Source organism: Dermacentor andersoni, chromosome 1 (genome assembly GCF_023375885.2).
Source record: "Dermacentor andersoni chromosome 1, qqDerAnde1_hic_scaffold, whole genome shotgun sequence".
NCBI classification, from domain to species: domain Eukaryota; kingdom Metazoa; phylum Arthropoda; class Arachnida; order Ixodida; family Ixodidae; genus Dermacentor; species Dermacentor andersoni.
The window spans coordinates 289108255-289120680 of record NC_092814.1 but is presented as its reverse complement, the minus strand read 5'-3'; the positions used below and the strand labels follow the sequence as shown (position 1 = coordinate 289120680).

The following is a 12426-nucleotide window of genomic DNA, read 5'->3' as shown; positions in this document are numbered from 1 at the left end:
CAGTCACATGTGTCTTCAAAGCAGTGTTTACCATTTGTGTTGATCTGTTTGTGTATGCATAGAGCAAGTTTTTAATTTATATTATTCCGCATTCTTGTGGTTGCACTAAGCTTGTATAAGGCAGTTACAAAATGTGCGTCACTATAACGAACTGTTCTGTTGAGCTTACACTTGCAAATAATCGCGTTCAGATGTCCGCACTTCTATGTAGGTGCACCGCTAGCTTTCTGTATGTTCTCATGTTTGTATAAAGCTTATATAAGCCAGTTAGAAAATGTATGTCACTAAGCATTGTGATATTCTTTAAAGAACTCCTTGGTTGGCTTTACACTTGTGAATTAGTATTGAGGCGGTGGTATTCCCATGTAGGCCCACTGCTAGCTTTCTGTGTCCTCACGTGTTTGTATTAAGTTTCTACAAGGGAGTTACAGCATGTACGTCACTAAGTGCTGTGATATTTTTTAAAGAACTGCTTTGTTGGTTTTACACCTGTGAGTAATAGTACTCAGGTGGCACTAGTCATGTGTAGGTACACAGGGACCATTTGTATACATTATGCTCATGTAAAGCAGTTACGAAGTGTATGTCACTATCACTGTGATATTTGTTGAAGAATTGCTGTGATGGTTTTACACATGTGAATAATAGTGGTCAGGACCCAGTACTTGCGATGTATAGTTGAATTTATACAGTGCCAAGACATGGGCTGTAAACGTACTAAAAGAAATATATGTCATTACATTGTTGTGATTATTACTGTTTGGATTTTATTAAACTGTAATAAAATTGTTTCTTGTATCTATTGAGGTATGGCAATTTGTCATGCAACCAAACTGAGGACCTGAACTTGAGCATACAAATAAACAGCTAATTTAAGAGTATACTGCTCATATTCTGCTAAACCAGTTTAACAAATCTTTTACTACAATGCTGGAAAAATGACAGAGCTGACTGGGATGTACAGAAAGGGTTCTGCACTGGCTGAAGGACTGCCCCTCACTGGAGTTGGTAATGTTGCGTTTATTGGAGTAGAACAGAAAGTGCACTTCTATTAAAAATGCGACAGTCGGTGCAGAAACATAAGGCAGACGAGCAGATGTGGCACATTTTTTTCAGGGCCCTCCATGCCTACTACTGCATTTCTAGTCTTCCTCTGCTCTGCGTATAAGCCCCTGTTCAGCCAAGGTTTTTACTCCATGACAGTTGTTCTACTGGGTTCGTAGCAATATTGAAGAAAGAAATTCAATGGTTTTCAAGGACTTTCGAGGCCCCGACGCAGTAAGTTCAAGGACCTCGTGCGATGTGTGTAGTAGTTTGGACAGGCAATAACTTGTTCAACAACATCGTTAACTTTAATGCAAACTAAAGAAAACAAAAATCGCATTTCACTGATTTCAAACATTTGAAAGACTGCTAATTTGCCTTTCACCTACCACCACTAAACGCACACAAAGAAGCATTTCAAGAAAGCGCTCAAAGTTTTTCTGCAATAGCACAATTTACTTGGACCTGCAACATTTGCAGTTTTTGAATACTGTTTGGTTTGACAGTGTATGTGATGTCATCTATTGCCTCAGCTTTTCACCATCAAATAAGCAATAGTCATTTCTAATTTCTTTTTATTGTGTCTGTAGCTCTCGATTTACTCTTCCCGGCTTCTCTTCGAATGCCTCAACTGTTGAGCTTCCTGCTTCTGCTCCTCCAAGTACATTTGTCTCCGGTTCCATGTGCATAAAACTGGTATCTGCAGCTCCTTTGTAATTTCAACTATAAGGATGTCGCTTTCCTTCTATTACCTCCAGAGACAATTTTCTGTGACATGCGAGAGAGTGTCACAGAAGCGAAAAAAAGCGCTTGGCAATGTCTTCTAAGTCTAGCTAAGTGTACAAGTTTAAGGACTTTCCAGTACTTCTAAAAATTCAAGGGTTTTCAGTGCCTTGAAAATGGCATTTTAGAAATAAAGGACTTTCAAGGATCGCTACAAACCCTGGATTCTAGCACCTAAATAGTTTTACAAGTTTATTTTGGCATGGAGTTTGGAAATTCATGCTTTTTAGCTAACGCTGCACTATCTCTGTACAATGAAGCCACGAGAGCGCAACCATTTTAGAGTAATGAAAAATACTGAATGCTTTTAATACCGCTCTTCTTTTTTTCTATGGAGCTTCGTATTGCCTAGATAAGTTTACGAATGTGCCTGGTTTTGGTGGGCGTTTCTTCGACATTTTCTGTGAGAAGCCGATGACTAACCCCCGTATTCAGAAATGTGTCTTAATACAAAGATCATGCTTAACTTGATATAAACGACGCCTGGTGCGAACGTCCCCCAAGACGCTCACTGCCTTTGTTTTGGTGCGTTCACGACTTGCGTCGTTTAGATCAAGTCAAGCATGGGCTTCAAGTTATGATGCATTTCTGCATATGGGGGTAAGCGTGCACAATTCCGGGCAACGCACTGTGCCATTGACACTGAGAGGAAACGGGGAAAACGGAGTTAACCACTTATGCTCCCAAACTTTCGCGTACCTGTGGTGTGCGTGTATCGTGGAACAAGAAACAGCGCAAACACAAGGACGAAAAAAAGCATCAACCACACCAGCGCTTCGTGGTGTGGTCCATGTTTTCACGTCGTCCTTGTGTTGCGCTGTTTCTTCTTCTAAAACGCTCAACCAACTAGCCGGCAAGTCCATCCTGTGCATATATATATTGAACACACGCATGAGTGTAGATGGTCTTCGAAGCTTTTAAAACGAGCACTGCCACAGGATACGAGCAGTGCACGCGTAACAAGTGGACACAATAGTCATTTAAACATGCGTGCCAATGCATTTGGCGCGCTATCGGCATAAGCAGTCTCCAAATGCTGGAATGCATGCGCTTCAAAACGCTAACGATCCGCTGCTAATGCAGAACAACAGCTCACAGCGGACTGAACCAAACTCTAAAACTAATGCACTTGAAAAGAACGCCTACATGGCAGAGTGAGGCGCGTCGAAATGCCTAGTACTGGCGTCGCAGTTGACCATATACGAATGGAACTGGCGGAAAAAAAAATAAACAGAAATGCTCACCACTATACGCGCGAATTAAATTCACATACGTGGATGGTTGGCGCAATACTTTGTATCCGCGTATTTTCGGAGAACATGGACTGGAGAAGCACTCGATCGTGAGCTGAACGGCACATTTGTTATTTTTATGCGGTGACGACAAGCCGTGAATAGTTCTCACGTTGTCGTCTACGTTGTCTTGCTTCGTTAGTCGTAGCAAGGAATGGAAATAATGCAAACGCAAACGCAAACGTATTCCAGTACACAACAGCACAGCACACTGCAGAGAAACCCCACCCACCGCAGCCGCCGATTCCTCAAATACATTTGGTATGCATATATAACCTCTAAAAGAACGCGACTGGGCGTGGCGGTGATTTGGTGTAATGGTTAGGATGTGTGCTTTGAATTGTATAAATGCGAGTGTACGCGGGTTCGAATCCACATGATGTATAGAGCATTGTGATTCTTCATAAGTATGTGATTCCCTTGACAATTGTATTCTAATTAGAATATGTGTCTCCTGATTGTGAAATGTGCGAAGATAATTGCAGATTAAGTGTTAATTCCCTTTTTTTTCTCCGCAGTTGCGTTCGGGACGCATACGCATAGCCCGCTTCAGAGCAGTCACGCTGCATGGTAGGCAGCAAATAGCCAAGAAAAAAGTGACTTTAAAATCCTGCATAACTTTGCTCACGCCTATTCTGAAGGCCGCTTCGAATTGGGCCAGTGTCTCTGAGGAGCCGCCTAGGGAACAGTATATCAGCGGCCCTAATTTGATCTGATTTCCTGCCTGCTGCGTGGCCAGGACTTCGCTAAGAGGGTATTGGGAAGAGTACTAGGACTCTGTTCTGAAGGAGTACAAGCTCTTTGTTTGGGGGAGTAGAAGTACTCGGTCTGGCGGAGTGCTATTACCCCTGCGGGGAGAGTATTAGCACTCTGCCGAAGAGTACTAGCACTCCCTGTGGGAAGAGTATTATCACTCTGCGGAAGAGTACTAGCAATCCCTTGCGGTGGAGTAACAAAACTCTGTCAGGAGGAGTTGACCTACTCTCTCTCAAAGAGGGTCGATCTACTCTCGAAAAGAGAGTGAAATATGGGACAAGCAGCTACTCTCTCAAAGAGAGTGCCCGGAACTCTCTTTGTTTTTAGAGTGTAGTCACTAAAAATATGCTTGCACTGCGTTTTTTTCTCTCTCTCGCTTACATGCTGTCGGGTTAGTATTTTCAAGTGGGAACAGCGTAACTTGCATGAAAAATATAAATAGGCCTTGTATGACGCACGACCTTTCTTTCTTCCACATTTTTTTATAAACCAAATGATACGCAATATGAGACTCGATAATTCCATTATTCGATTGCCCTTAATTTTCAAGGAGAGAACAAAAAAGAACAGACGCACACGCATAATGGTGTTAAGTTAAACATACAATGTTAAAACAAGATAGTGTTATATTGGCACGGATGCGTTTGCGTTTCAACACGCTTATCATGCTCACCTCATCACGTGCGCTGCTGCCACACATTTCGTTATGACAAGATTACAGTGCCGGAGGATTCAGTTTTTCGCTTCGCACGCCAGCCCCGTGTGTGATATTCTTGTGGCAAAAAGATCAATAAAACACATCTTCCCTATTCCATGAGTTTTCCGAAATTTCAAAATATTTTCATTTGTTATGTTCGCCGGAGGAAAGATCCAACGGCGGTTCGGTTAGGTGTCGGGCAGGAAAAAAGAATATTCATTCAATATTTGCTATTATTAAATGCAATAAAAAGCATCCCACTTGTGCTCACCTACAAGGTGCTCTTCTGCGTGCATCTATATGTTTTGAAATATGTTAAGGACAGTATTATGTTACCCTAATAAACTTTGTCAGTCACAGGTAACTTGCGGAAAAAGAACAAAATGCGTATTGCATGAGTCGCACCTTAAATGCATTATTTGACTTTAATGATTCACGCTAAAGACAGCGGCTGCTTATGTGGCATGCGTAATGACATCCGTTCTGTTTAGCATAAATATGCATTCCAGCTTTAAAACTTGAATCACAAAATAAAAATTGAGAATGCTAAGTTTATAGAAACACTTCCAGCGGCCTTCGCATTTTTATATGCAACGCTTCGTCCTTTCCAGTTCCACCTTTTTTTTTCGCTAAAAGTGATTAGTAATTGATCCAGGCACACAGAAGCACCAGGGAAATAAACTCCCTCGGAAAGATTTGCGAGCACCCATCTGAAGTAAAAAAAAAGGAGGAGGGTGGGGCAGGTACAGCATAAATGACAAGAACACGGACCATGTGGCATTAGCAATGACATCATTAGAATGAGCGCCGATGTATTTCAGTAAGTCCTCTAACGTTCAAAAACGAAGAGAAATCACTATAAAAAGCGTTTCTTTTATTTATTCTTTTTTTTACTATTTAGACGGTAGTGCGATTTGTTGTTACGTTTCAGTGACAACAGATCGCACATCCGTTCTGTTCAGCATAAATATGCATTCCAGCTTTAAAACTTGAATCACAAAAGAAAAATTTAGAATGCTAAGTTTATAGAAACACTTCCAGCGGCCTTCGCGTTTTTAATATGCAACGCTTCGTCCTTTCCAGTTCCACCTTTTTTTTTTCGCTAAAGGTGATTACTAATTGATCCAGCCATACAGAATCGAAACGAAGAAACGAACACACTAAGCGGTAATTCTTGCTTTGGCAATTAAAAAGCGCCAATAACTTCGAAACATCATGGTTCCGGTGAGGAAGCAGATTTTCATTTCAACAGCACATAAAGACAAAGGTGGTTGTTTGAAGCCTCTAGAACGTATGAATGAAATGTCTGCCTGCAAAGTGCAAGCTCAGATGCTGATTTATGTCCTAATGGAAACCATGAACACACGCAATTCATGGGGTACGTAGAGAAAAGGACTAAGTATGCGAAGAACAACAGGAGGGATTTTACTCACCGGTCGACGCCGATGACGGTAAGCGTGTAGACGGAGACGATGACCGACACGTGCTGCATGAACAGCACGACGGGGCAAAAGAGCGGCTCGAAGATCCAGCGGCCCAGCATGAAGTCGGTGTAGGTGAACGGGATGGAGAACACGGCCATGGCAATGTCCGACAGCGCCAGGTTCACCAAGAACAGTCGGAGTTCGCGCGACGACCGCCGGCCAAGGACGAGTACCACGATGACCATCACGTTGCCACCGAGCGCCAGCAGCGCGGTCAAGCTGTACAGCACGATGAGGAACGCCTGAAGCTCGAAGCCCAAAGCATTCATAGGAGGGTAGTCCGAGACTGATATGTTGCTGTCCACGCCGTCGTATGACAAGTTAGCTTCTTCAGAGGTAACCGCTGTTTCCAACTGCTTGAACGACTCGCGTACTATGTACAGCCACGAAGCTGAACCATTGCTTCCTACAGATAGGTCGTCAGAGAGTGCGTTGTCTTCTTCCATCTCAGAGATCGTTGGTGTTCACTGATTAGGCGTTTAGAGTCTTTTAACACTCACTCTGCTACGACAGCAGCAAGTGTTGAACAGGTGTTCAATGAATTTCGTGAAACGACGGAACCAACAGAATACTGATATTCTCTCTGCAGAAATAACGCACAAGTAGGTTGTTACCTTTGCCGAGTCGATCCTCCGTATATATGGGTGTCGCAGACTCGCCGGCAAAGCCGGAGTCCGTTGAATGGCCGTGCCTGATATGTAGCCTTCTCAAACTTGCCGTAGAAATTGTCGTACACGAGTAGGAGCGTGCGCAAGAACGGTCAGCGAACAGTTCCGGGGAATGGACGTATTGAAGTGCCGACTTTGATCCAAGAAACGGGGGGAAAAAATGTCCTGGCTGCCTGTACTCTCGCAGTCCCGTGGGCTCGAAAGTTAAGGAAACATTTCTACTCAAGAACTCGGGATCAAATAATCACGTATCTCGGTTAGAGCTTCAGCGGAAGTGAGAAAAAATGTTAGGAAACAGGGAAATTGTAGATTAACGAACGAACAGTAGACGCGAAGTACCTGCGGCAAAGAAGTTCGAGCGCTAGCGGGCAGCGGGCTGGCGTTGTTCGTGGCTCGCTGACACGCGGGCGTCTAACCGAGCGCGCGTTCGGGCTGTAGAGGGTGGCGCGCGCGGCGCTCTCCGGTCTTTCCCCTCCCTTCCCTGCTACCTCATTCTCTGTCTGTCCCTTTCCCGCATCTGGACTCTTCCCTCCAATCCCGCTTATTTTATCCTCTCAGCCCCCGTCTCCCCCAATAGACGTACATCACCGTTCCCTTCCCGCAAGCGCACTCTCTGTCCTCTCTGTTTCCCGGCCACCTTTCGCTCTCTAGGCTGTGCTTCAAAGCGGCGCTCCCGTCGACTAGGGAGCTGGCGACGGCCGCTGCTAGTCGTGCCTTGCGTGTAGCGCCGGAGCGCGGAGCGGACGTCCCAACTAGCGAATGATCCTACACGGCCTGTGCGCAGACGCTTCGGCTCGTAAGTGGCGGTGCAGCGAAGCACTCTGCGATTAAAATTCAAGTTTGCCGTAATAATGAAACTAGACGCTAGAGTTTCCAGGACTTGAGACACCTTAAGTCTCAGGGGAGGCTCCGTGCATATTGCGGTGGAAGCTTGGGCGAGTTTGTAGATAATTGCGGCTATATCCACTGCATGCGAATGGTTTAGAAAAATAACGAAGAGTGAAAGTGCACTCACATTAAACAGATTTATTCAGCATGAAGCGTTTAGTATAAGCAATTAGGTCAAGAAAAGCAAGGCAAACAAGAGCAACCCTAAATCTTTAGACATTATATCTCTCATTACTGAATACATGACCACATCTGTCTCGAAAGGCGGCAAAGTATTCAAACTTAGAATTTGACTGTACCATGGTTTGACAGGCTTTGACAGTGACAGAATGAAGATTGAAACATGTGGGCTTCGCTTGCTTCTGAATGTAGCATTCACCGATTTGACGAGTTAACGCGACCACCTCTTGCGCAAAGCTTTGGAGTGATTAATTACAGGTTCAAGACCGTAGTCATGGCAATAAATACCTATATGACCGTAAACGGAATTATATGCATTATTGAAATGCTCGCGTAATTGATTACTCAGGCATCTGCTAGTGTGACCGACATATATTTCTTCACACGCCAGTACAATCGAGTACTAGGCACCTATTGTGGAGGGAATAAAACTGCAATTGTGCTTTTGAGAATAGGGGGAAGCACGTGTACAAGGTATGTTTAGAAATTTTCACGTTGTCTTTTTTTAATAATGCTGTAGTTTTACGTATCAAAACAACGATAAGTTTATGAGGAATGCCGTAGCGGGGGACTGCGGATTAATTTGGACAACCTGGGGATCTTTAACGTGCACCTAAATTTGAGCACAAGGGTGTTTTCGCATTTCGCCCTCACGAAATGCGGTCGCAGTGGCCAACATTCGATCCCGCGACCTGGTGCTTTGCAACCCAACACCATAGCCACTAAGCAACCATGGCGGGTTAGAATAAATTTAGACCACCCGGGGTTCTTTAACGTCCACCCAATGCACGGTACACGGAGGTTTTGTCATTTGGCCCCCATAAATATGTCCTTGAGCATAGCAGCGCCACACCAAAGCAACTACGACATTCTAAAAGCGAATCTTTTCTTTGCGAGCCTTGCCGGGTTTCGGGACCGTGGGAGCTGCTGCCAGACTGTACCCTTGCCGAATTGGCAAACCAAGTTTCGCTGTATATACATTCCAATTTGTTGGACCTGCTACATTTTCTAATGCAATTGGCATTCTTTGCCTACTTCAGCAGTGTCGAGGTTATCTATCTATCTATCTATCTATCTATCTATCTATCTATCTATCTATCTATCTATCTATCTATCTATCTATCTATCTATCTATCTATCTATCTATCTATCTATCTATCTATCTATCTATCTATCTATCTATCTATCTGTCTATCTGTCTGTCAATCTGTCTGTCTATCTGTCTGTCCGTCTGTCTGTCTGTCTGTCTGTCTGTCTGTCTGTCTGTCTGTCTGTCTGTCTGTCTGTCTGTTATTCTATTTCAATATACAGCAGGCCATCATTTTTTCCCTTGCACGAGTGGCATACATAAATAGGGCACACAAGCAAGCGAAAGGAAGTACAAGTTACCCGCAATATAAACAGAGGCAAATTAAAGGCAAAAATTGACGGCGGCGTATCTCAGCTAACGCTGGATATGCAAAGTTAAAGCTCGGTGGAGCCTGGTTAAGTCTTGGTTTCACTTGGTTAACCTTTGATTTAGCAGTAATTTTTATATTAGGTGCGCAATCATCGTTAAGCCAGGTATGACGGCCGTGCCTAGGTCGGTGGCTATGACTGTGATTAGGCTTGGGTAGACACGCATCGTTCGACGGTGTGACGCCTCTTGTGTCACAGGGAAAGTGCAAGTGCTAGACATGCAAAGAGACGCCGCGAACACGCGCAGCGCCGCAGCACAAACGAACAGGGCACGAACGCGGTCGCTACCTTGATCTCGACGGTGCGACGCCTGTTGCATTCCGGACCATCTCCAGTGAAGTAGCTCACTGGGCGATATCCGCGGGCTGGTCAGACGCGGCTTGGCGACGACGACTGAAAGCCTCCCGCTCCTGTACAACGCTCAGAGAAGACCACCCGGCCTCGCTCTCATTCGTGGCGAAGCTCGCACCATAGAATAAAGAAGCAACTTTAGAGAAGGGAAACTGTACCGTCCACAGTGGTTCGAAACTAAGAAGCGGCAGCGCATGGAACTTACTGGGGGGCCCAACAGATAGCGCTGCTCATACACGAAGCGGAAACGCGTTTTATTAGTGCAAAATTCAATATGGCCGCTTTCTAGCGGTAGCATACGCCTGCACGCGCCGTGCTCGTCCTCCTAGCTTTGCGGCTTGCTTCATTGCCTTGGCTGCCGCGTAGCTGGTGCGCTCTAATTGCCACGAGACCCAAGAGCATCTACTGACGCGCACACATACAAGCCACAAGTGAGTGAACCGGGGACTTGCGACTTTATTGAAAGAAGACAAGCAGGGCACCTTCTCGTACAAGAGCCGAAATAAAATTTGCATATCGAGATACGCTGAAACCATTAACGCGAGCTCGTAAACTGCTCCCTTTTGGTGCTGCAAATGGTCTGGTAACAAGCGACAACCAACAGCGCAAGCAGATTGGACAGAGTATGCCACCTGTTTGCACCGACAGTCGCCGTTGAAGATGAGCAACTTGCATTGCGAAGCAACTGGGTGAGTAAGGCAGCTGCTGCCGAAGCCAACACAGCGACATAGACTATCCAGCCTTTTAATGTTACCTCTTTTACAACCTGCATGTTTCATTTTTGTTTTTTCGCGTGCCGTAATGTGCAACTCACACTTGGCGCCGCACTTTCACTCAATATGGACATGGTCGTTTTAATTCGTGGGCGTCACCTTCGGCAGCCACTTTTGCGGGCGCCTTTCCACCCATGTGGCTATCGACTTCATACACTTTGGACCACGTAATCACGTATGCTTGTCTCCGTTCACGGAGACACGCATACTGCTTGCGCCTAGCAGCGCAAGCAGATTGGACAAGAGTATCCTACCTGTTTGAACCGACAGTCTCCGTTGAAGATGAGCAACTTGCATTGCGAAGCAGAGAGAGAGAGAGAGAGAGAGAAGGGAAGACGGAAAGGCAGGGAGGTTAACCAGACTGAGTCCAGTTTGCTACCCTACACGTGGGGAGAGGAATGGGGAGTGAAAGAGGGAGAGAGAGAACTTAGGTGTAGGATGTCAATAGTCGGGCACTCAAGTCTGTTGCCCTCAGGTAGCGAAAAAGCGCTCGAACTGCTTTCTGGGCCAATGAACTGTGAGGCCAGGCTCCCAAGATCTTCGCTTCCGTAAATGGCCTGTCATCCAGTCTATTCAAGACACACTGGAGAGTCTCGCGTTGATTATCGAAGCGAGAACAGTGGCACAGAAGGTGACTGATGGTCTCTTCACACTTGCACTTAGCGCACATTGGTGAATCCGCCATTCCAATACGATAGCTGTAGGAGTTGGTGAATGCTACTCCTACCCACAGCCGACACAGCAGTGTTGCGTCACGTCATGGAAGGTTCGCTGGTAATGTAAGTTTCAGTGATGGGTCGAGGCTGTGTAAACGACACTTAGAGTTCTGTGGTGTATGCCAGCAACCTAACGTGATTGTACGAGCGAGATTGCGAAGCTCTCTTGCAGCGTCGACTCTGTATAAAGGTATAAGGAGTGTCGGTGAGCCAGCCTGGGCACGTCGGGCAGCGTTATCGGCGAGGTGATTACCAACGATGCCACAATGTCCCTGCAGCCACTGAAATATGATATCATGTCCTTTTTCAGAAGCGCAATGGCAGGTTTCGTTGATTTCTGACACCAGCTGTTCATAATTGCCACGTCGTAAACTTCTCAAGCTCTGGAGGGCTGCTTTCGAGTCACAAAATATTGCCCATTTGTTGGGCGGTTCTTTTTCAATGTATTCGACAGCAGCGCGAAGAGCGGCCAGTTCAGAGCCTGTAGATGTCGTTACGTGTGATGTCTTAAACTCGATGACGACCGATTGAGATGGTAGAACAACGGCGCCCGTAGAATTTTCCGAAACGGAACCATCCGTGTAAACATGAATTCGGTTAGCGTATGAACAGTGCAGAAGTTCCAATGTGATCTGCTTGACAGCCGCGGTGGTCAGGCTAGCTTTCTTCACTATTCCTGGAACAGCAAGGTACGTAGGAGGCTTCTTGAAGCACCACATAGGGGATGGCGTTCTTGTTGCGGGTGAGTGCCTCAAAGACAAAGAGTGCCGGTTAGCCGCAATTGATCTGGAGAACGCTGCCCTGGGTCTTTTCTCAGGCAATCGAGCGAGATGGTGGTCAGGGACTCTGGATATATGGATATATGGCGAACATGCACCCGGAGTGCGTCGATATCTATATAGGTCCTTATTGGGTGGTCTCTCGCGGTGGCAATTGTTGCCACGGTTGAAGCATTTCGACGTAGCCCCAGACATGTTCGAATGGCTTGGCTTTGAATGCTCTGTAGGACATGGATGTTAGTTTTGTTAGCATTGGACAGCACTGGTGTGCTGTATCGCAAGTATCCTAGGAAGAGCGTCCTGTACAGTTGAAGCATAGATGCCACGGATGTGCCCCACGTTTTACCGGCAAGAAACCTTAGTATATGGGAGATAGAAGTAAGCCTCTTCTTCAAATATGTGATGTGGGGGCTCCATGAAAGGTCTCTGTCTATAATAACGCCTAGGAATCGGTGAGTTTTTGCGTAGGAAATTGGTTGGTGGTCAATAGAAATGGGGTACCAGGTCATGGGCTTGTGGGTAAAGGCGACTAAGGCGCACTTCTCGGTCGAAATGCT

General features: G+C 45.7%; 1 protein-coding gene across 1 annotated transcript in view; it reads right to left on the bottom strand.

Annotated features, from left to right (window-relative positions):
* Nucleotides 1–6441, bottom strand: part of LOC126548340 (RYamide receptor-like) — a 409825-nt gene extending 403384 nt beyond the window's left edge. Inside the window, exon 1 of the mRNA XM_072285022.1 lies at nt 6006–6441. Within this exon, the coding sequence (XP_072141123.1) occupies nt 6006–6325 (320 nt within the window). The 5' untranslated portion in view covers nt 6326–6441. The remainder of the gene's footprint in view (nt 1–6005) is intronic.
* Nucleotides 6442–12426: the final 5985 nt, after the last annotated feature.